This window comes from Lithobates pipiens, unplaced genomic scaffold (assembly GCF_037356315.1).
Source record: "Lithobates pipiens isolate NorthernLeopardFrog02 unplaced genomic scaffold, aLitPip1_a1.2 Scaffold_13, whole genome shotgun sequence".
Classification (NCBI taxonomy): Eukaryota; Metazoa; Chordata; class Amphibia; order Anura; family Ranidae; genus Lithobates; species Lithobates pipiens.
Window position 1 is genome coordinate 101,916,029 of NW_027507718.1, and position 24,209 is coordinate 101,940,237.

General features: G+C 45.3%; 1 protein-coding gene across 1 annotated transcript in view; it reads left to right on the top strand.

Annotated features, from left to right (window-relative positions):
* Positions 1-24,209, top strand: part of LOC143975859 (protein shortage in chiasmata 1 ortholog-like) — a 156,748-nt gene that overhangs the window by 104,900 nt on the left and 27,639 nt on the right. Inside the window, exons 11-12 of the mRNA XM_077478416.1 lie at positions 9,850-9,929; positions 12,792-13,028. Coding sequence (XP_077334542.1) covers positions 9,850-9,929; positions 12,792-13,028 — 317 coding nt within the window. The remainder of the gene's footprint in view (positions 1-9,849; positions 9,930-12,791; positions 13,029-24,209) is intronic.

Below are 24,209 nucleotides of genomic sequence, written 5' to 3' on the forward strand. Positions count from 1 at the left end.
GCAACCTGCAGCGCCAAGACAGGTAATTAAAAACGAACACTCAGGGCTAAGGTACCCACAGACCGTGGTGGGTAGTAGTAAAGGTATGGTGAACGTGCACGTATGACGTATGGTATACGGGCGAGAAGATTGTGGGACGACAATCAATTAAAAACGAAACCTCAGCCCGTATGGGTCCGTAGACGTGACGGACCCTGGATGTGAGCCCTAGCTAACAGACATACTACGAACATCAAGCTATTGACATGAAAGTTTACAAAACGAAATGCTATGACAGAACAACAGAGACAGATAGCAAACAAACCCTCCGGGCTGGTGTACCCACAGACCGTGGTGGGTAGACGTACAAAAATGAAGAAATAAGCGTGCAACGTATGACGTACAGTATACGGGCGAGAAGATTGTGGGACGACAATCAATTAATAACGAAACCTCAGCCCGTAAGAGAACATAGATGTGACAGACCCTGGATGTGAGCACCAGCTAACATACACTACGAATGACCATGATGCTACGAATGGAAAAGCTATAGCAGAGCAACAGAGACAGTTAGCAAACCACCCTCAGGGCTAGTGTACCCACAGACCGTGGTGGGTAGATGTACAAGTGAGATGAACAAGCATGCAGCGTATAACGAATGGTATGCAGGCGAGAAGATTGCATAACGGCAATCAATTCAAATGAAACCTCAGCCCGTATGGTCCGTAGGCGTGACAGACCAGGACATGAGCCCTGGCTAACTGAAAAGCTACGTACAAAACGCCATGACAGAAAGCAGACAGGTAACAACAACCCTCCGGCCTAGTATACCCACAAACCGTGGTGGGTAGACGTGCAAAGAAATGAGCGTGCACCGTATGATGTGTGTTATATGGGGAAGAAAATAAAGGGATGACAAACAAAATGAAACAAACCTCAGCCCGTACGAATCTTGACAGAAACGCTATGATGGAAATGCTACGACGGAAAGAAAACGATATGACGGAAATGCGGGGTGGAAATGCAGGACGGAAATGCGGGGTGGAAATGCAGGACGGAAATGCGGGGTGGAAATGCAGGACGGAAATGCGGGGTGGAAATGCAGGACGGAAATGCAGGGTGGAAATGCAAGACGGAAATGCAGGGTGGAAATGCAGGACAGAAATGCAGGGTGGAAATGCAGGACGGAAATGCGGGGTGGAAATGCAGGACGGAAATGCAGGACGGAAATGCAGGACAGGAACGCTACGACGGAAAGAAAAAACGCTATGACGGAAATGCAGGACAGAAACGTTATGACGGAAATGCAGGGCGGAAAACGCTATGACGGAAATGCAGGACGGAAAAAGCTATGACGGAAATGCAGGACGGAAAAAACGCCATGACAGAAATGCAGGACGGAAAACGCTATGACGGAAAAGCAGGACGGAAAAACCGCCATGACGGAAAGAAAATGTTATGACGGAAATGCAGGACAGAAACGATATGACGGAAATGCAGGACAGAACCGCTATGACGGAAATGCAGGACAGAACCGCTATGACGGAAATGCAGGACAGAACCGCTATGACGAAAATGCAGGACGGAAAAAACGCTATGACGGAAATGCAGGACAGAAACGCTATGACGGAAAAGCAGGGCAGAAACGCTATGACAGAAATGCAGGAAAGAAACGCTATGACGGAAATGCAGGACAGAAACGCTATGACGGAAATGCAGGACAGAAACGCTGTGACGGAAATGCAGGACAGAAACGCTGTGACGGAAATGCAGGACAGAAACGCTGTGACGGAAATGCAGGACAGAAACGCTGTGACGGAAATGCAGGACAGAAACGCTGTGACGGAAATGCAGGACAGAAACGCTGTGACGGAAATGCAGGACAGAAACGCTATGACGGAAATGCAGGACAGAAACGCTATGATGGAAATGCAGGAACAACCCCCCAGCCCCCCCCTGCAACCCCGTAACCCCCCCCCCGAGGCGTGGTCCTCCTGAGAGCTAAGTGGCAGCCCGAATGAGGGGCTAACCGTGGCCACATAGCTGAGGAAAGCCCGAACCCCATAGGAGAAACCTGTGCGCCCCAGTCCATGTGCATTAACCGACAGAACTGACCCCATCCCGTGCCAGCACCGATTGGACCCAGAGCAACAACCACGATGCCACCCCCCCCCCCCCTGGACAACCCATGACCTCCTAACCACACCAGAAAACCCTGAACCCCCCAAGGATAGGTACATGAACTCCGCTACTTACCCCCCTTCCCCCCCACCCCCTCCCACTTACCTTGACCAACAAACTGTATACCAACTGCTCCTCCTGTGAAGAACGGAAAACACCCTGTGCGTGGGGTGGAAACACCAATGAACCCCTGCAGCAGCATGACATGCATATACATGAAACCTGTGGAGAAAGACGGACCCCCCCCCCCCATGAGCTCCGGGAGAGAGGGGCGGCTGCACGCCGGCCAGGAATGGCTGAGCAGAGTGCCCCCAGCCCCTAAAATAATCAGCTGTTGGCATAAGCCCATGACCAGTCAGAATCAGTAACCTGCACGAGGAGGTGGAGGAATGGAGGAAGGAGTGATGGACGCCCCCCCCCCCCCGCAAGCCGGGAGAAGCATAAGGAGAAATGAAAGATGGCCCCCCGCTCCCCCCCAGCCCGAGCGCCGGGAGAAGCGGGCGGGCGGCACAGAGGAGCATAAGGAGGTGAAGGAAGAATATGAAAGACGCCCCCCCCCGCTCCCCTCCAGCACGAGCGCCGTGAGAAGCGGGCGGGCGGCACAGAGGAGCATGCGGAGGTGGACGGAGGGAAATGAAAGACGGCCCCCCCCTCCCCCCGGCACGAGCGCCGGGAGAAGCGGGCGGGCGGCTCAAAACTGCAGGAAGGAGTGATGGACGGCCCCCCGCTCCCCCCCCCCGATACGAGCGCCGGGAGAAGCGGGCGGGCCGCACAGAAGTGCATGAGGAGGTGGCAAGAAGGACGGCCCCCCACAACGACGCCGGGAGATGCGGCTGACTGCCCCCCCCCCCCCGGAAGAACCCCGGGGCTGACAGGGGGGACGAGCGAGTGGTCCCTCGATGGTGAATGGACATCACGCTGCGGCCGGAAGTGACGTGCATCACCCAGAAATGAGCCGATGAAGGCTCTGATGGAGGAGGAGGGGGGATTTAAAGCCCTCAGACTCCTCCTACAAATTCAGGCTAACCTGCGGCTAGCCTTCCAACCTGTTACTATTAGGTCCACAAAAGTCCTTTTCGGGACTGGTATGGTAACGTAATACATGATATAGTTTTGAGTGCTATTCAAGTTATTGTTCCAGCAGCCTGTGTTTTGTCAGTTTAAATAGGGACAGGCAGGAAGCTGTGTGTGGCAGTGAGGGACAGTCAGTTTAATCAGTAGCTGTTACTATTAGGTCCACAAAGGTTCTTTTCAGGACTGGTATGGTAATAGGCTTGTACATGTATAATATTCTTTCTTCCAAATATAGAAATAATATTATACTTGACTGCTGCCCTTCTGCTTCAGTAGTCCTTTATGAGTATAGGGACTGAGGTACAGTCTGCTAATCATTCACAACCTACTAGTTCCACAAAGGTCCTTATAAGGACTGGTAAGGTATAGGGTACTACAGTACATAGGGTTGAGTGAGGTACAGTCTGCTATTCCTTAAGGACTGGTATAGGTCCACAATATATAGGGTTGAGGTGCACTACTGCTGACTGCTGCCCTATACTGCAGCAGTCCATTATCAGTATAGGGACTGAGGTACAGTCTGCTAATCATTCACAACCTACTAGTTCCACAAAGGTCCTTATAAGGACTGGTAAGGTATAGGGTACTACAGTACATAGAGTTGAGTGAGGTACAGTCTGCTATTCCTTAAGGACTGGTATAGGTCAACAATATATAGGGTTGAGGTGCACTACTGCTGACTGCTGCCCTATACTGCAGCAGTCCTTTATCAGTATAGGGACTGAGGTACAGTCTGCTAATCATTCACAACCTACTAGTTCCACAAAGGTCCTTATAAGGACTGGTAAGGTATAGGGTACTACAGTACATAAGGTTGAGTGAGGTACAGTCTGCTATTCCTTAAGGACTGGTATAGGTCCACAATATATAGGGTTGAGGTGCACTACTGCTGACTGCTGCCCTATACTGCAGCAGTCCTTTATCAGTATAGGGACTGAGGTACAGTCTGCTAATCATTCACAACCTACTAGTTCCACCTTATAAGGACTGGTAAGGTATAGGGTACTACAGTACAGAGAGTTGAGTGAGGTACAGTCTGCTATTCCTTAAGGACTGGTATAGGTCAACAATATATAGGGTTGAGGTGCACTACTGCTGACTGCTGCCCTATACTGCAGCAGTCCTTTATCAGTATAGGGACTGAGGTACAGTCTGCTAATCATTCACAACCTACTAGTTCCACAAAGGCCCTTATAAGGACTGGTAAGGTATAGGGTACTACAGTACATAGGGTTGAGTGAGGTACAGTCTGCTATTCCTTAAGGACTGGCATAGGTCCACAATATATAGGGTTGAGGTGCACTACTGCTGACTGCTGCCCTTCTGCTGCAGCAGTCCTTTATCAGTATAGGGACTGAGGTACAGTCTGCTAATCCCTAGCTACTAGTTCCACAAAGGTCCTTAAGGACTGGTATAGGTGTACTATTTGGTGTGCAGTATATAGTTGTGTAATACACGTATAAAATACTTGCACATACTTGACTTCCTCCTGGGGCTGCTTATTATGAGGGGCTCCCACCATCCCTGTGCTGTGCTGACTTCCTCCTGGGGCTGTACCTCTGCTGTGCATATTATGAGGGGCTCCCACCATTCCTGTGCTATGCTCATTATGAGGGGGTCCCCACCATCCCTGTGCTATGCTGACTTCCTCCTGGGGCTGCTTATGGTGCAGGTGTCAGTGCTGTATATCACAGTGCTGGTGTCAGTGCTGTATATCACGGTGCTGGTGTGAGTGCTTTATGTCACGCTGTTGATGTCAGTGCTCTCTATCAAGGTGCTGTTGTCAGATCACTCTATCATGGTGCAGGTGTCATTGCTGTATGTCACGCTGCTGATGTCAGTGCTCTCTATCACAGTGCTGGTGTCAGATCACTATATCACCATGCTGGTGTCAGTGCTTTATGTCACGCTGCTGATGTCAGTGCTCTCTATCACCGTGCTGGTGTCAGTGCTGTATATCACAGTGCTGGTGTCAGTGCTTTATGTCACGCTGCTGAGGTCAGTGCTCTCTATCACGGTGCTGGTGTCAGATCACTCTATCACGGTGCTGGTGTCAGTGCTTTATGTCACGCTGCTGATGTCAGTGCTCTCTATCACGGTGCTGGTGTCAGATCACTCTATCACGGTGCAGGTGTCATTGCTGTATGTCACACTGCTGATGTCAGTGCTCTCTATCACAGTGCTGGTGTCAGTGCTGTATATCACGGTGCTGGTGTCAGTGCTTTATGTCATGCTGCTGATGTCAGTGCTCTCTATCACGGTGCTGGTGTCAGATCACTCTATCATGGTGCTGGTGTCAGTGCTTTATGTCACGCTGCTGATGTCAGTGCTCTCTATCACGGTGCTGGTGTCAGATCACTCTATCACGGTGCAGGTGTCATTGCTGTATGCCACGCTGCTGATGTCAGTGCTCTCTATCACGGTGCTGGTGTCAGTGCTGTATATCACAGTGTTGGTGTCAGTGCTGTATATCACGGTGCTGGTGTCAGTGCTTTATGTCACGCTGCTGATGTCAGTGCTCTCTATCACGGTGCTGGTGTCAGATCACTCTATCCCGGTGCAGGTGTCATTGCTGTATGTCACGCTGCTGATGTCAGTGCTCTCTATCACAGTGCTGGTGTCAGATCACTCTATCACCGTGCTGGTGTCAGTGCTTTATGTCACGCTGCTGATGTCAGTGCTCTCTATCACGGTGCTGGTGTCAGTGCTGTATATCACGGTGCTGGTGTCAGTGCTTTATGTCACGCTGCTGATGTCAGTGCTCTCTATCACGGTGCTGGTGTCAGTGCTGTATATCACGGTGCTGGTGTCAGTGCTTTATGTCACGCTGCTGATGTCAGTGCTCTCTATCACGGTGCTGGTGTCAGATCACTCTATCACGGTGCTGGTGTCATTGCTGTATGCCACGCTGCTGATGCCAGTGCTCTCTATCATGGTGCTGGTGTCAGATCACTCTATCACGGTGCAGGTGTCATTGCTGTATGTCTCGCTGCTGATGTCAGTGCTCTCTATCACAGTGCTGGTGTCAGTGCTCTCTATCACGGTGCTGGTGTCAGTGCTGTATATCACGGTGCTGGTGTCAGTGCTTTATGACACGCTGCTGATGTCAGTGCTCTCTATCACGGTGCTGGTGTCAGATCACTCTATCATGGTGCAGGTGTCATTGCTGTATGTCACGCTGCTGATGTCAGTGCTCTCTATCACAGTGCTGGTGTCAGATCACTCTATCACCGTGCTGGTGTCAGTGCTTTATGTCACGCTGCTGATGTCAGTGCTCTCTATCACCGTGCTGGTGTCAGTGCTGTATATCACAGTGCTGGTGTCAGTGCTTTATGTCACGGTGCTGGTGTCAGTGCTTTATGTCACGCTGCTGATGTCAGTGCTCTCTATCACGGTGCTGGTGTCAGATCACTCTATCACGGTGCAGGTGTCATTGCTGTATGTCTCAAATATAAAATAGGGAAAGCTAGTGCGCTCAACCTAAGATAACTTACAGAGAGGAAGTAATGTATCTAGGAAGCAGCCAGCATAAAAAAGTGTTCTCTGCACCAAAATTAGATAAATGAAAATGAAAATGCGGCGCTACCAAAAAAGTGCTAAATAAAAATGAGTGTATGGTAATCTCAAAATAAATGTGGATCAAAATGTTATTCACTAAATATAAATACAATGGAAAATAAATATATCAAAAATTCAAACAAATATGCGTGTATGCAAATATATGCAAAATTAGTGAATAAAAAATTGTGGAGAAATATTCAAACCCCTAAACAATCCACATAGACAATCCCAATCCAAACAAACATAATAAAATAACCATATGAAGAATAAAAAATAGTGAATATCGTGAAAAAATGAATATTTAGACATATGATGCAAACACGTGATAGTCCATAAATTTAAAGTGCATTAATGACTAATGCCATTGTAAAATTAATAAATAGAGTTCATGCAAAAGATGTGAAGAGGCGATTCCCACAAGTGATAGATCACTGCAAACTTCAGTGCTTAATGGGTGCACCACCTATTTCCCCCAGCCTCTCACCTCCAATATCTGGTATACAGGCACTGTGTACAAGGGGTAACTGCTGGCTTCTATTTCGTTCCCACTGCTTCACCGCTGATTAACTTTTCACTGTGAGGATAAATGTTACATGCCCTCCCAATAGCTCCAGGATATCCAGGCCATAAAGAGTGGAAAAACACAGAGGGCTCTCATGTGTAGTAACTTGGCTATTTTATTGAAAACAACAGTAAAATCCACACTTACATTTAAAATATCAGCAGAGTGTGCAGCAGACGCGGACTTCCGGTTTCGGCCGTAAACCGGAAGTGATGGGTCCGACACCGAATTCCTACCCTGACGCGTTGCGTTACAGAACGTAACTTTTTCAAAGGCTTTGAAAAAGTTACGTTCTGTAACGCAACGCGTCAGGGAAGGAATTCGGTGTCGGACCCATCACTTCCGGTTTACGGCCGAAACCGGAAGTCCGCGTCTGCTGCACACTCTGCTGATATTTTAAATGTAAGTGTGGATTTTACTGTTGTTTTCAATAAAATAGCCAAGTTACTACACATGAGAGCCCTCTGTGTTTTTCCACTCTTTATGGCCTGGATATCCTGGAGCTATTGGGAGGGCATGTAACATTTATCCTCACAGTGAAAAGTTAATCAGCGGTGAAGCAGTGGGAACGAAATAGAAGCCAGCAGTTACCCCTTGTACACAGTGCCTGTATACCAGATATTGGAGGTGAGAGGCTAGGGGAAATAGGTGGTGCACCCATTAAGCACTGAAGTTTGCAGTGATCTATCACTTGTGGGAATCGCCTCTTCACATCTTTTGCATGAACTCTATTTATTAATTTTACAATGGCATTAGTCATTAATGCACTTTAAATTTATGGACTATCACGTGTTTGCATCATATGTCTAAATCTTCATTTTTTCACGATATTCACTATTTTTTATTCTTCATATGGTTATTTTATTATGTTTGTTTGGATTGGGATTGTCTATGTGGATTGTTTAGGGGTTTGAATATTTCTCCACAATTTTTTATTCACTAATTTTGCATATATTTGCATACACGCATATTTGTTTGAATTTTTGATATATTGCTGTATGTCTCGCTGCTGATGTCAGTGCTTTCTATCACAGTGCTGGTGTCAGTGCTGTATATCACAGTGCTGGTGTCAGTGCTTTATGTTACGCTGCTGATGTCAGTGCTCTCTATCACGGTGCTGGTGTCAGATCACTCTATCACGGTGCAGGTGTCATTGCTGTATGTCACGCTGCTGATGTCAGTGCTCTCTATCACAGTGCTGGTGTCAGTGCTGTATATCACAGTGCTGGTGTCAGTGCTTTATGTTACGCTGCTGATGTCAGTGCTCTCTATCACGGTGCTGGTGTCAGATCACTCTATCACGGTGCTGGTGTCATTGCTGTATGTCACGCTGCTGATGTCAGTGCTTTCTATCACGGTGCTGGTGTCAGTGCTGTATATCACAGTGCTGGTGTCAGTGCTTTATGTTACGCTGCTGATGTCAGTGCTCTCTATCACGGTGCTGGTGTCAGTGCTGTATATCACGGTGCTGGTGTCAGTGCTTTATGTCACGCTGCTGATGTCAGTGCTCTCTATCACGGTGCTGGTGTCAGTGCTGTATATCACGGTGCTGGTGTCAGATCACTCTATCACGGTGCTGGTGTCATTGCTGTATGTCACGCTGCTGGTGATCATCTCCTGCACCCTCTTCTTTGCCTACCCTGACCTTCCCTCTCCTCCATTGCCTTCATGCGCTCCACAGTCCTGAATTGTCACAACAATTACACATATAAAAAAAGAATGCTTGTAGTTGTCGATCCCAGATTCACCTCATACATGTGTTATGTCATTGACCATGTGGTGGGACTATGTGTGCACAGCTAGTAATTATTTTGTGGCTGAAAAATTTGACCTTTAGGTTTGCAAAGTTCGCCTCCCATTGAAGTCAATGGGGCCTGCCGCGAACGTTACGGTTCGTGAACTATCGGCCGCGTTCGCGGTCTGCGTTCGCGAAACATCCCGTCGGAAGTTCGTCCATCACTACTGGTGAAAATAAATAGCAGCCAGACCGTGAGGAGTGGTACTAGGTACAGGTAACAGATCCTCTGGTAGCAAGGGGTGAGTATTTTGCCTCCCTCCCAAGAGGACAGTTTCCCCAAAAGTAACTGGGACTGAACCTGTGGTACGTAGACCTAATGTATCTATCCGCGTGGTACGAGAGAGAAGGAGTTAATTATGTGCATGCATGAGGTCCACCATGCTAGTGCATGAGCAGGATCCTATTCTGTCACTCGGAGCAAAATGACAGAGGTATACTGGACTGGTGGAATAGGGCACATGCTTAGTGGTGTCCCTCCAAAATGCTATATTCATAGAGCAAAGGTGTGTAGTGACATGGGACAGAACGTTTCACAGAGGAACACTATATGTAGGCTAGGATAGTAAACAACATTTTACAGTAAAATCATATTCTTTGTGTTCTGGGTTAACACACTGCTCAGAGAAAGCTGTTTAAATATGTGTACGGTGTTTAACTGCATTATATTTATTTTATGTTTGTATTTTTGTCTAAGCTTTCACATTATAGATCTACCCACAGACATTCTAGAAGATCCAGAAAGTTATGCTGGTATTCAGTTTTCCTTGTTAAAAGGTACTTAAACTCAATTTGTAATTGTACATTTATAATAACTAGATCTGTATTTCCAAAACGGATCCTTGGGGAAAAGTAAAAGATAATGCTTTGCTGTTTTCTTTTCAGGGTCACCTATGAGATAATTTAGTGAGATTCTTTTATAATATTACATTAAAACAGTTAAATAATAAAAAAAATAAAAAAGACTTCACTACAATTTTGGTTTATTGAAGTGTAGCAAAACATAACTAATCATGAAGATAGTTTTAACATGGTGCTGATGGGGATGGCTGCTAGTGCACGGTGTAGCCATCCATCTCTCTATTGCTCTTGATAGCACAAGGTCAAAGGGAGGCAGATTTTTATGACAAGCATTGCTTTTCAATTACCATTTCAATGTTAAGTGGCCTCTCTCACGTGAGAGCGATTAACAGCTGAAAGATGTTTATTTCTCAATGTTTTTACTGTGATCACAGCTGATAATATGTCTTGTATTTTCGTGTTATCTACCCTTGGTATTGGAGCTCCCATGTTTTTACCAAAATATTACACTACATTCATCAGTCACTCATTTTCTAATGCCACGTACACACGATCAAACTATTCGGCGGACTTAGTCCAGTGGACAACCCGCCGGACTTTGCAGCAGAGGTCCGACGGACTTTCCAAACGAGCGGACTTGCCCACACACGACCGGACTTTTCCGCCGGACTATGGCGTGGGTCCGCCGGACTTTTGAAATGGACAGACTTGCCCACACATGGAGTAAAGTCCGTTCATTTTGAACGTGGCTCCAGGTAGACGGAACTAGTGAAGGAAGTCAATGTCGCCTCCTCCATCACCGTTAGCCCCGTCACCTGGTATGGATTTAAAGGGTAACCCCCTACGCTGAAAAAACGCAGTGGGGGTCCCTCCAAAGTCCATAGCAGACCCTTATCCGAGCATGCAGCCCAGCCGGTCAGGAAAGGGGGTGGGGATGAGCGAGCCCCCCCCCCGAGCCGTACCAGGCCATGTGCCCTCAACATGGGGGGTGCTTTGGGAAAGGGGGGCCCTGCGGCCCCCCACCCCAAAGCACCTTGTCCCCATGTTGATGAGGACAAGGGCCTTTTCCCAACAACCCGGTGGGGTCACCATGTGACATCACCCAGTGACCCTGCCCCTTATCCCTATATAAGTCGCCGCACAACGCGTCCCTGCCATTACGGCCGGAGAGATCGTCGTGTCAACATTGGAAGGAAGAAGAAGAAGGCAGAAGAAGAAGAGCGACAGCGACAAGACTGGGCCAACGCTAGTAAAAGAGCTGCAAGAAGATAGCGGAGGCCCGGCAAGAAGAACCGAAGAGCGGGACAAGACCCCCGAAGTCAGAAGAAGACCCCCAATACAGAAGAAGATCCCCGGATGGCGGCAGTGACGAAGGAGAAAGACGGGCTCCTCTGCTAGTAAAAGAGCTAGCGGTAAAAGAGCAGGAGATAGCCGAGGATTTCAGTGAGAAGACCTCCAAAGATGGAAGAAGACCCCCACAGCTTTCTAATAAAGTATTTTAAAAACCTGTGTTGTGTTTTTTATTAACACTTTTTTTCCCCCAGGTGAATGGGTAGAGGTACATCGTACCCCATACTCATTCACATAGGGTGGGGGGCCGGGATCTGGGGGCCCCCTTATTAAGCCCCCCGCCCGCAGACCCCGACAACCAGCGGCCAGGGTTGTTGGGAAGAGGCCCTTGTCCTCATCAACATGGGGGCAAGGTGCTTTGGGGTGGCGGCCCCCCTTCCCCAAAGCACCCCCCTATGTTGAGGTCACGTGGCCTGGTACAGCTCAGGAGGGGGGCGCTCGCTCGTCCCCAACCCCTTTCCCGACCGGCCGGGCTGCGTGCTCAGATAAGGGTCTGCTATTGACTTTGGGGGGACCCTCACTCTGTTTTTTTGGTGTAGGGGTTACCCTTTAAATCCATACCAGGTGACGGGGCTAGCGAGGTGTCAATCTCGCCGATGGAGGCAGTGACATTGACTTCCTTCGCTAGTCCCATCTTCCTGGAGCCACGTTCAAAATGAACGGACTTTACTCCGTATGTGGGCAAGTCCGTTCATTTCAAAAGTCCGGTGGACTAGCACACAGACGGGCGGATTGTCCCCTGGGCTGCCGAGTCTGGTGGACAATTTTGAGTCAAGACTTCTTTCTAAGTCCGCCGGACTTTTGGGAACAAAAAGTCCGCCGGACCCCACACGGGCGGATTGTCTGGCAGACTCAAGTCCGCCAGATAGTCCGATTGTGTGTATGTGGCATAACTGAACCTTATGTGAACACTACAAAACATTAAAAAGTTACATTTACCCTTTTTCTGCTAGGCTGGCCATACATGAGTTCCCACATCCACACATTTGAGGTGGATTGGGAAGTCCTTCACACTGTGTCTTTGTAATCTGACAGTTGAAAGACTTACCCACCGTCAGAATACACCGATCCAGCACTGCAGCCTATTGCCTGCCATGCTGACTGAGCTGAAAAAATACAGACAGGATGGTTAAACAGAAGTGGATCAGTAGTCCCAACCACAACCACAGTGGCCTCACATTGATTGAACATCGGCCAGTCTCTGCTGAAGCAGCCAACTTCCAATCCATGTATTGCCAGCTTCAGCGTATTGGATGCTGTGACTGTCAACAATAAAAGCTACCTCTACTTTAGCTGCAAGATCTTGGAACCAAAGAACATCGCTTGGCCATTTTTACAGTAATACATGTCAATGTTTTATATCAAGTGTATTTCAAATGTTTAAACGTAGACTAAGATCACTCATACACTGGATATATCTAGTCGTGTACCATATGCTGTTTTGCTGGGGGGATTTGTTAGCTTACAGTTTTGTTTTTTGTTCTGCAGTTCCATTTATTCCAGCTGTATTAATACACCATTCAATAGAACAGCTAATGGAGCAAATGTGTATCGAGTATGAGAAATCGGTGAGATTTACCTTGGAAAGTAACTGGTGGAACAAATTTGGGCTGACTGTAAAGCATGATAAAATAATAGAAGCACTGGATTCGAATTCTACTACAGACAGCTTGGCTTCAATTAGAATGGAGTCCATAACAAAGATTACCCCCACGCAGCTGGAACGTAAGTTCTCACTGCTCAATTAGAAAACTTTCCAATCATTAACAGATTTTTGTTATGTAATGTTTATTTCAATGGTAGAAAAAAACATGACATTATATGATTAGTAATTAAAGCACAGAGGTTTCTGTCACATGCTACTCCATAGTCACTAGTGCATTGCACGAGATAATCGGATAATTATAGTGTTTTAATGCGTAAAGATTCAAAATCCTTGCAGCATACAGTCCATGCACTGTTTAAATACAGTATATGCAACACCTTTTTAATATATTTGAATGATCATTGCTGTTTTTCCCAAGTCAATGCCTCCTCTTTCTTATGATGATTTGAAACTAAAATGTGATCTCTAAATGTACAGGATTCAGAGCTGTCACCCTGGGCCTAGCTCCTTCCCCGCCGGTCAATTTACAAAGCGCAGCACACTTCGCACATGCACATTAAAGACCTGGCTGTGAAGCCGCAAGGACATACTGCACCATGTCATTTTTAACCACTTCAGCTTCAGAGGATTTTACCAGCTCAATGACCGGAGGACTTTTTACAATTTGGCACTGCTCTGCTTTAACTGGTAATTGCATGGTCATGCAATGTTGTACCCAAAAACAAAATTTGCGTCCTTTTTTTCTCACAAATAGAGCTTTCTTTTGATGGTATTTGCTTGTCTCTGCGATTTTTATTTTTTGCGATATAAACGGAAAAAAAATGAAAATGTAGGAAAAAAATTATATATACTATTTGTTATAAAACAAATATCCAATAAACTCAATTTTAGTCATAAATTTAGGCCAAAATGTATTCAGCCACATGTCTTTGGTAAAAAAAAATGTCAATACGCATACATTTATTGGTTTGCACAAAAGTTATCGCCCCAAGTAGACACCCCAAGGAAATTGCTGAGAGGCATGCTGATCCCATTGAATATTTAATTTTTTTGCCCAAGTGATTGAATAATGACAATAAAAAAAAATTTTTTTTTTACAAAAAGTTGTCACTAAATGATATATTGCTCACACATGCCATGGTTATATGTGGAATTGCGTACGGGGCCGAAAACCAAGCACCGCCTTTAGGATTTCTAAGGGTGTAAATTTTGGATTTCGCTCCTCACTGCCTATCAGTTTTGAAGGCCATAAAATGCCAAGATGGCACAAAACCCCACCAAATGACCCCATTTTGGAAAGTAGAAACCCCAAGCTATTTGCTGAGAGGCATGTTGAGTCCATGGAATATTTTATATTTTGCCACAAGTTGCAGGAATTTACAAACTTTTTTTTTTTTTGCGCAAAGTTGTCACTAAATGATATATTGCTCAAACATGCCATGGGCATATGTGGAATTACACCCCAAAATACATCCTGCTGCTTCCCCTGATTACGGAGATACCACATGTGTAGGACTTTGTAGGAGCCTAGCCACGCCTTCAGAATTTCTAAGGGCATACATTTTTGATTTCACTACCTATCACAGTTTTGAAGGCCATAAAATGCCAAGATGGCATAACCCCCCCCCCCCCCCCCCCAAATTACCCACTTTTTGCAGCAAAAAGCGAGATCTGCAAAATACTCACCATACATCTCAGCAAATAGCTTGGGGTGTCTACTTTCCAAAATGGGGTCATTGGGGGGGGGGGTGCCATCTGGACATTCCATGGCCTCCGAAACCGTGATAGGCACTGAGTAATGAAATCAAAAATTGACACCTTCGGAAAGCCAAGGGGGTGATTGGTTTTCAGGGTCCTGTATGTGGCTAGGCTCCCAAAAATTCTCACACATGTGGTATACCTGTACTTAGGAGAAGCAACAGAATGTATTTTGGGGTGCAATTCCACATAAGCCCATGGCATGTTTGAGCAATATATCATTTAGTGACAACTTTGTGCAACTTGTGCCAAAATATAAAATATTCCATGGTCTCAACATGCCTCTCAGCAAATAGCTTGGGGTGTCATCTGGGGGGGGGGGGGGGGTTGAACTGTCCTGGCATTTTATGCATGACATTGATGCCGTGTACACACGATCGGAATTCTCGACGGAAGAAGCTCTGATGGTTTTCCCAATGGAATTCCGATGGAATTCCACTCAAGCTGTCTTGCCTAAACACGGCCTCACCAAATTCCGATCGTTTAGAACGCAGTAACGTCCACCACGTACAATGGGACTAGAAAAGGGAAGTTCAGCACCACGTACGCCACCCTTTTGGGCTTTTTCTGCTAATCTCGTGTTTATCGCGTGTTTAGTAGAAGTTTGGTTAGAGACGATTCGCGCTTTTCAGACTTGTGCTTCAGATCGTTCCTGCTCTACAGTTTGTGCTTGTCGGTGCGTATCTGCCTATCCGTGCGTGTAGTCAGTTCACATTTGTTTGTCGTTGCGGCCTATATCTTGGTATAGTACGCTTTGATTTTCAGTGCTTATTGTCCGCTCGTTGCTGATTTGCATTTCGTTCTTTCAGACCTTGCTGTTTATCATTGCTTTCTGTTGTCCGTTCTGACCAGCTGACCATTTTGAAGCCATGTTGCGTGTTGAGCAGGGGCTTGGTGTTGGGGTTCTTACTTTGACACAAGCCCGGTCCATGAACAGAGTGGGGAGGAGTTCATGGACCAAGAATTGGTTGCTCCAGCGTGACCAGTTCTCGCACATGCCTTTGCTGTGTGAGATCCGTGAGAATAATCCTAATGATTTCAGGAATTATCTCAGGGTGACGGACCCTGTTTTTCACCGTCTGCTGGCTTTGCTGTCCCCTTATATCAGCAGGCAGGATACCTACAGGCGGCAAGCCATCATTCCGGAGCAGAGGCTAGTTGCCACGTTGCGGTACTTGGCGACAGGGAGAAGCCTTCAGGACCTCAAGTTCTCGACAGGCATCTCCCCCCAGGCTCTGGGAATCAGTATCCCAGAGACCTGTTCTGCCATCATACAGGTCCTGCAGAAGGAATATATGAGGGTAAGTTTTCTCCTTTAACATCACATTCTTTGTATTTAATGTTTGCTAATGTATTGTATTTATTTAATCATTCTATAATTAACATAATTGTAATAAGCTGGGAATTTCCTCTTTTTCCTCATGCATGTTGGATTTTTGTATGCTCCTTTTTTGTCCTTCATGCATATTTGCCTTCACTAACCTCCCCCCCCCAGCATGTTATCCGAGGCCCATATACTCCTAGTCTCATCAATTAACAATGTATTTTGTCAGCCCCATTGTAATGCTTTACCCTAAAGACCCCCTAAAATGTTTACAAATGTTATTGTTGTCCTTAAATTCATGCAGCGTGCCAGAGGCTTTTTTGGGGGGCCCAAAATCATTTGGAACCCCCCCTCCCCCAACCGCTAAGTCAGCTGATAGCAATCCTCTATCTGCTGACTTTGCCAAACCCAATACACAATATATCTACCTCTTTTGTGGTCAGTTTTATGGATGAATTTCTTCAAGCATGTAGTGCAAGGGCCTGCCTGAATACTTTCAAATGCTACTGTTTAAATTTTTCTTCTCATATTATTATCTTGATAGGTAATTGCAGAATCTACAAATGTGCTTCCATTTATTAATTTGTTTTGATGCCACTTCTTATTACCTGTCCAGTGGGCTGCCAATATTGTAATTAAGGAGGGGCTGGCCAAAATAACACACATTACTTTGTTATTACTCCATTACATAGTGGAGAGGGTGGTTACCTGTCCAAAACATACCCCTCCCCCCCCAAAATATTTTCAAGGGGCCATCAGAGGGGGTGAATCTGATAAGTGGACCTTATATTTTAGCCTTTAAATACTCTTTACAAGAAATGTTATACTGATGTTGCCCAACAATGTTTGTGTATAACCTGCTTGTAATGTTTCTGTGCAAAATTACTAATTCGATTTTTTTGTTTGACTCCACAGTTTCCTTCAACGCCACAGGAATGGCAGACTGTGGCCTCCCAGTTTGCCCAGCGGTGGGATTTTCCTAACTGTGGAGGGGCAATCGATGGGAAGCACGTCCACATCGTCCCACCACCCCATTCGGGGTCATACTATTTTAACTATAAGGGGTTTCATAGTATCGTGTTGATGGCGGTGGTGTCTGCGACATATGAGTTTCTATATGTGGACGTGGGGAGGAATGGCTGGATGGAGGAATATTTACCCAGACCGAGTTTTACCGACGTCTCAAGAGTGGTGGCTTGGGATTGCCACCCCCGGAGGAGAATGTCGAAGGACTGCCATTTGTCTTCGTAGCAGATGAGGCTTTCGGTCTGGTAAACCATGTCATGAGGCCATTCCCGCAGAGGACCCTCACCCCTGAGAAGAGGGATTTTAATTACCGGCTGGCCAGAGCCAGAAGAGTTGTGGAGAATGCGTTTGGGATTCTGGCCAGCCGGTTCTGCCTATTTCAAACGGCCATTAATATGGCAGAATACAAACTTAATATCATCATCTTATCTTGTTGCATCCTGCATAACTTTATGAAAAGAAACAACCCAAATTATGTGGTCACAGTTGGGCCTGACGCCAGACTTCAACAAACAATGACGTCCCTGGAAGCGGCCCATCCTGGCTTGCCCCCCCAAAGCGCCCGTGAAATGAAAAAAATGATGTGCAATATTTTTCGGGGAGGGGGGGGCCATTGCTTTGCCAGTACATGTTGAATAAATGTTACATTTAATCTGCAAAAATCTGGATTTTGAATTCCTGCTTGTGTTTCTTTTTTCTGTCTCCTAGTGCACTTTTAGTACCAAGTGGTTTGTACATTATTATGTAAACTCATTGACAGTGTAAACACCAATTTAAACACAAAAAATTATATTGATCATTGAAAGAAGAAGCCACACATTATTGAGTAAAAATCCTTTTACTCCGTACACATTCACATGTGCGTTGTAAAACATTTTTTTGTAAAAAAAATATAAAATTTTGAGTTATCTACATATATATTTTTTAAGGATACATAAACAGCCATGTTTCAAAACAGAACATACACAACTCTGGAACTTACAAAGTTCAACATTGAAAAACTTAAAAGGCAAGATCACACATTATATTGTTGAAAATGTGTGGATCTTGCCTTCAACAGCTGGAGTGAAGTCAACCCTGTAAAAGTCTAATTTTGAAGATGCACACAAATTGGGAGTCAAACTGGGTATTTACATTCTGATCCCATGCCTAATGTCAACATGTGCTATCTCCCATCATGGAGGACAAATGGACGTGTTTTGGGGGTGCAACCCCTTCCTCTCACCTACTTGAGTTTTGAGGAAGGAGTTGCAGGCACAAAACACGTACATTGATATCCCCTGATGGCAGATAGCACATGTTGACATACTGTGTGCATCTTCAAAATTAGGCTTTTTTAAAATGTAAAAATTTTGGAAAAAAACATAAAATAGTGCCAATTTTTTTTCAAAATGTAATTCTTCCAAGGACATCAATCATGTTCTTAAGTTTTACTTCAATATCCATAGTTTTCTGTTTGATAATGTGTAAATCCTGACTGCGCCACATGTCCTGGATTAGCCTTTGGGCACTGTCACTGGTGAAATGATCTGATTGTTCTTTCACAACCTGTGCATCACCTAAAAATAAAAATAAAACACCATGTATTAGAAATATGCAAGCATACATCTCTTATTACCTGAAGCTGGGGTGTCGGACACTCACCTGTTGTGATCTCAATCTCCACCACCTCTCCTTCCTCTAGTTGTGACCTCTGTTCTCCTTGTTCAGGAGGTGAGGGGTCCCTGGTGACCTCATATTTCCCGATACTTTGCTTCCCTATGAGAATGAAACAAAAGGTATACTTGGCACACAGTTATTTGAGGCAACAAATATGAATGTTAAACATTGCTTGCAAGTGGTGTACAATTGTCTGGGCAGAATTACAAGCTGAAGACATGATTTATGCCCTTACGAAAGCTGGAATGCTTACCTTTTTTGGGCCCCCAAGTATCCAATGGAGTACCTGTGTTTGGCACCCTAAAAAGTTTGTTCTTGTGTCCCACACTAGTGCACCTAGTCCAGTGTAAACAGCTGCTGACTGTCACCTCCATACAATACACTGAATCTAGTTTGCTATTCCTTCTAGGTTCTAACGCATCTAGACAACAATGTCCTAAACCTCTTTTATTAAAAGCAAAAATAACATGAACAAATGTATTTAATCAGGTATCTGTGAAAACATCGTATTCATTTAGGAAACGAACAATGTTTACTACGACCGCTTACTGTGTGTATGAACATGAAAGTAGCCATGAAAGTAGCCATTTTTAAATGTACAACATCATAAAGAAAAACACATGGCGCAGCATGCAATATTAATAATATTAGGAACACACAACAAATACTTTCTTTTTCTAAGAACTTTCTTGATCTTTCTATACTGATCCTGCTCCCTTAATTTGAGGTCCGACCAGCTTTTCCTCAATTGATCTTTGGATCGTCGTACCCCAAAATTCCTGTACAGACTCTTCACAACTTTAGTCATGATCTTGGCCTTTCTCAGATTTAGGTTTGGATATGGACCATAATTCCCGTCATAGTCGTTCCTCCTCAAGATGTCCACCATCTCCAACATCTCAGCAAAGGACATATTTGTGGCCTTAAATCTCCTCCGGGATCGGGACGTTCCTGGTTCCGGGCTTTCCTCCTCCTCATTACTGCTATTATGCACCTGGTGTGACTCCGCCATGTTCCTCTCCCACTGCGACAAAAGAGAGGGGGCGGGGAATATTCTAGAAAGAACGTCAGGAGCGGGCGATGCGGGCGGAGTTTCACGAATGTGCAGTGTATATAAAGCTTAAACACGTGTGTGTCATAACTACGTTCTGTGTGCAGAGGAAGGAGGAACGGAAGCGACAAACGTTATAACAAAGGTAAGATTTTAACTTTGGTGACATGAGCGGACTATACTGAATCTAGATTGATGCCTATATTGGCTTTTAAGATTATCCTGAGATGAGTGTTTTTGTCTTTTGTTTGGTCTTGCAGAGAAAATGTATCCATTTAAAGACCAAGAATTCCTGGGCGAATTCCTGCATAAATACCGTGATATGCGCAATTTATGGGAGGTGAAAAACCCGTTATATCACAATAAAGCAGCTAGGAAGGCAACGCTGGAGAAGCTGCTTGAATTTGTAAAGACCCGGGCCCCCAATGCAGACATGAGGTCTCTGGAAACGAAAATTGGTAGCTTGAGAAGCACCTATAGGAAAGAGTATCAGAAGGTCCAGCAATCCCTTAGGTCAGGAGCAGGATGCATTTTCTTGATGACCAGATTGAGGGCAGGGAATCGCTTTCAACTCTTCCGGCACCCCTTCCCTCCAGCCTTCCATCCAGCCTTCCCTCAACCCCAGCTGAGGCTTCCGTGGACCAACCTGGGCCTTCCATCCATGAGGAGATTGAGGAGCCCAGTTGGAGCCAGGTATAGGATTTTTATACATATTTTTTATGTGAAAATGATGGTTGTTAACTAGATGTTATTATTGATAAGAAATGAATGATTTAACAAAAAGTGTTTCACATATCAATAGAGAGTAGTGGCCAAAAATGATTGGGACAAGAATGAAAAATGCTGGGCTCAGAATGATAGTCCTTTCTATTTAGTAACATTAAATTTGCAAAAGTCATGAGCTGAAAATTGTGTGTGTGTTTGATGAAGAAAAAACTAAAACTATGTCCCTTTTTCATACACAGTAAGACCTCAGCCAGGACGAGGCTCTGGCAAGTGGCACACAGGAGGAGGAGGCGGGGGAAGGTGTCAGCCAGGAGGTGGCAGGGCCCAGTAACACCCAGTCTCTCATGCCTCCCCTCGTCCTTCCATACCAAAGGCCCAGGAAGGGGACTAAAACAGAGGAGGTAGCACTGGCCCTCATCAAGGAGGCTAATGACGCTCTGAAATCCCCCCTCGAGGCCTATGGCATCTACATAGCCTCCAATTTACAGCAAATGGAGGAGGGCCAATGGCGCAAATATGAGAAACTCATTTTTACAACCATCCACAAGGGCTTGAGTGGTGAACTAACTGACGACGACCACCTGTATGCGCTCCCCCATCCTCCTCCTCCTGCCACAGGTCCACCTCCAGAGCCACAGCCTCCAGGGAAGGCTGCAGGGAAGGCTGTACGGAAGACAAGAAAGTGATTGACTGCCTTCAGTCTGGTCTGCCAGAACACGCAGCCTGTTGTAGTACCACAGCCTGGGTACAAATGTCATCTGCTGCTGTTCCTGTTCTCTGGGATTCCTGGACCAGATTGACCTCCTTTCTATATGGACTTCTCAAGCTACCAAGTTTTTGAGCCACAAAGTTCATGTGTACATTGTTTTTATGATGTTAAATAAATTGTGATTTTTTTTTTTTTAAAGTAAATACTTGCCTATGTGTTTTTCTTCAAATAGCAAACATAACATTTTTTGGGTGAGTAGGTAGGTGCATTTCAAAAATACAATGTCAAAATTAACAAGGGACACCAACAACAAACAGGTTTACAAATACAACATAATAATGGTGTTGTGGAAATGTGACATAAAAAAAAAAAAGGAGAGCACTAGAAAATAATACAATAATCCAAAAATGTATATTAATTAAAAAACAGGACTTTACAAAAAAAACATATATTATGTAGATATGGCTTAACCACTTGCCTACTGGGCACTTAAACACCCTTCCTGCCCAGACCAATTTTCAGCTTTCGGTGCTCTCACACTTTGAATGACAATTACTCAGTCATGCAACACTGTACCCAAATTAATTTTTTGTCCTTTTTTTTCCCACAAATAGAGCTTTCCTTTGGTGGTATTTGATCACCTCTGGGGTTTTTATTTTTTTCGCTATAAATGAAAAAAGACCAAAAATTTTGAAAAAAAGCGCATATTTCTTTGTTTCTGTGACAAAATTATGCAAATTATTAATTTTTCGTCATACATTTTGGCCACAATTTATACTGCTACATATCTTTGGTAAAAAATAACCCAAATTAGTGGATATTATTTGGTCTTTGAGAAAGTTAGAGAGTCTACAAGCTGTGGTGCGAATCATACAAAATTGATCACATCTGATGTACTGGTGGACTATCTCACTTCTTGCGTCCCGAACAAGTCAGGAAAGTACAAATACCCCCCAAATGATCCCTTTTTGGAAAGTAGACATTCCCAGGTATTTAGTAAGAGGCATGGTGAGCTTTTTGATGTTGTCATTTTTTCCCACAATTCTTTGCAAAATTAAGATTTTTTTTATTTTTATTTTTTTCCACAAAATTGTCATTGTAATAGGTTGTTTCTCTCACGTGCAATGTGTATACCACAAATGACACCCCCAAAAAAATTCTGCTACTCCTCCTGAGTATTACAATACCACACGTGTGGGACTTTTTCACAGCCTGGCCACATAGAGAGGCCCAATATGCAGGGAGCGCCGTCACATGTTCTAGGAGCATAAATTACACATCTAACTTGTTGACTACCTATTACACTTTTGAAGGCCCTGGAGCACCAGGACAATGACACGTGGCACTGATGACAGATGGCACTTATACGTGGCACTGATGACAGATGGCACTTATACGTGGCACTGATGACAAGTGGCACTAATACGTGGCACTGATGACAGATGGCACTAATACGTGGCACTGATGACAGATGACACTTATACGTGGCACTGATGATAGATGGCACTAATATGTGGCACTGATGACAGATGGCACTTATACGTGGCACTGATGACAGATGCACTTATACGTGGCACTGATGACACGTGGCACTAATACATGGCACTGATGACAGATGGCACTAATACGTGGCACTGATGACAGATGGCACTAATACGTGGCACCGATGACAGATGGCACTAATACGTGGCACAGATGATGCGTAACACTGATGACAGATGGCACTGATAAGTGCCATTGATGACACGTGACCCTGACAACAGATGGCGCGTGACACTGACAGGTGGCACTGTAGACAAATGGCACTGATACATGGCACTGATGACAGATGGCACTAATATGTGGCACTGATGACAGATGGCACTATGTGGCACTGATGACACGTGGCACTGATGACAGATGGCACTTATACGTGGCACTGATGACAAATGGCACTGGGGACAAATGGCACTGACAACAGGTGGAACTGGAGACAGATAGCACTAACAGGTGGCACTGGAAACAGATAGCACTAACAGGTGGCACTGGGGGCAGGTGGCTCTGGGGAGGATGGCACTGGGGAGGATGGCACTGGGTGAGGATGGCACTGGGTGAGGATGGTACTGGGCGAGGATGGCACTGGGCGAGGATGGCACTGGGCTAGGATGGCACTGGGGCGGATGGCACTTTTTTTTCCTTTTTTTTTTTAACTTACGGCCGCTGCAGCCGTTGATCTCTCCCTTCTCACACGCTGTGTGTGTGAGGAGGGATAGCGGCGCTGAGAGATGATCTCATATGTTTACATATGAGATCATCTCCCATTGGACACGCCAATCATGCTGTAAATGGCCGCTGTGATTGTCCGTTTACAGCGATCTGTGACTGGCTGTGTCCGAGGGACACGGCCAGCACAGAACTTCCCCGATGCGCGCTCGCGGGAGCGCGCATTGCGAAAGTAAACAGGAGGCCGTTCCGGCAGTTAGCTTCCGCTCTGTAGCCGTCTTTCGGGTATAGGGTGGGCGCGAATCGGTTAAATTAAAACAAAGATTATTCAGGAGATAACTAGAAATAATAAAACAATAAGTTTGTGATAACTCTATGTGAATATGAGCAGCAAAACAACTTCATTCTTCTAGCATAAAGCATAAAGAAAAAAATGTGCGGCATTGAACAATTTAAAAATTTGCAGCGTGAAGAATCTGCTATCTCCATTACGAAACGCTGGTTTTACCAGACCGAGCAGTTCCGTCTCATACTGGATTCTGAGCATGCGTGATTTTTTGGCGTGTCGGAATTGCATACACACGATTGGAAATTACCGATAGAACGTTTTTCCGTCGGGAAAATTGAGAACATGCTATCAATTTTTGGCTGGCGGGAATTCGGACAGCTAAATTCTGATGGAGCATACACACGGTCACATTTTCCGATGAAAAGCTCTCATCGGTTTCTTTCTGGCCGGACTTCCGATCGTGTGTATGTGGCATTAGACGCTTATGTCACACATCACTCTTCTAACTCTTCTAAAAATATTTTTTTTTTGCAAAATTGCTTGGAACCCCCAAACA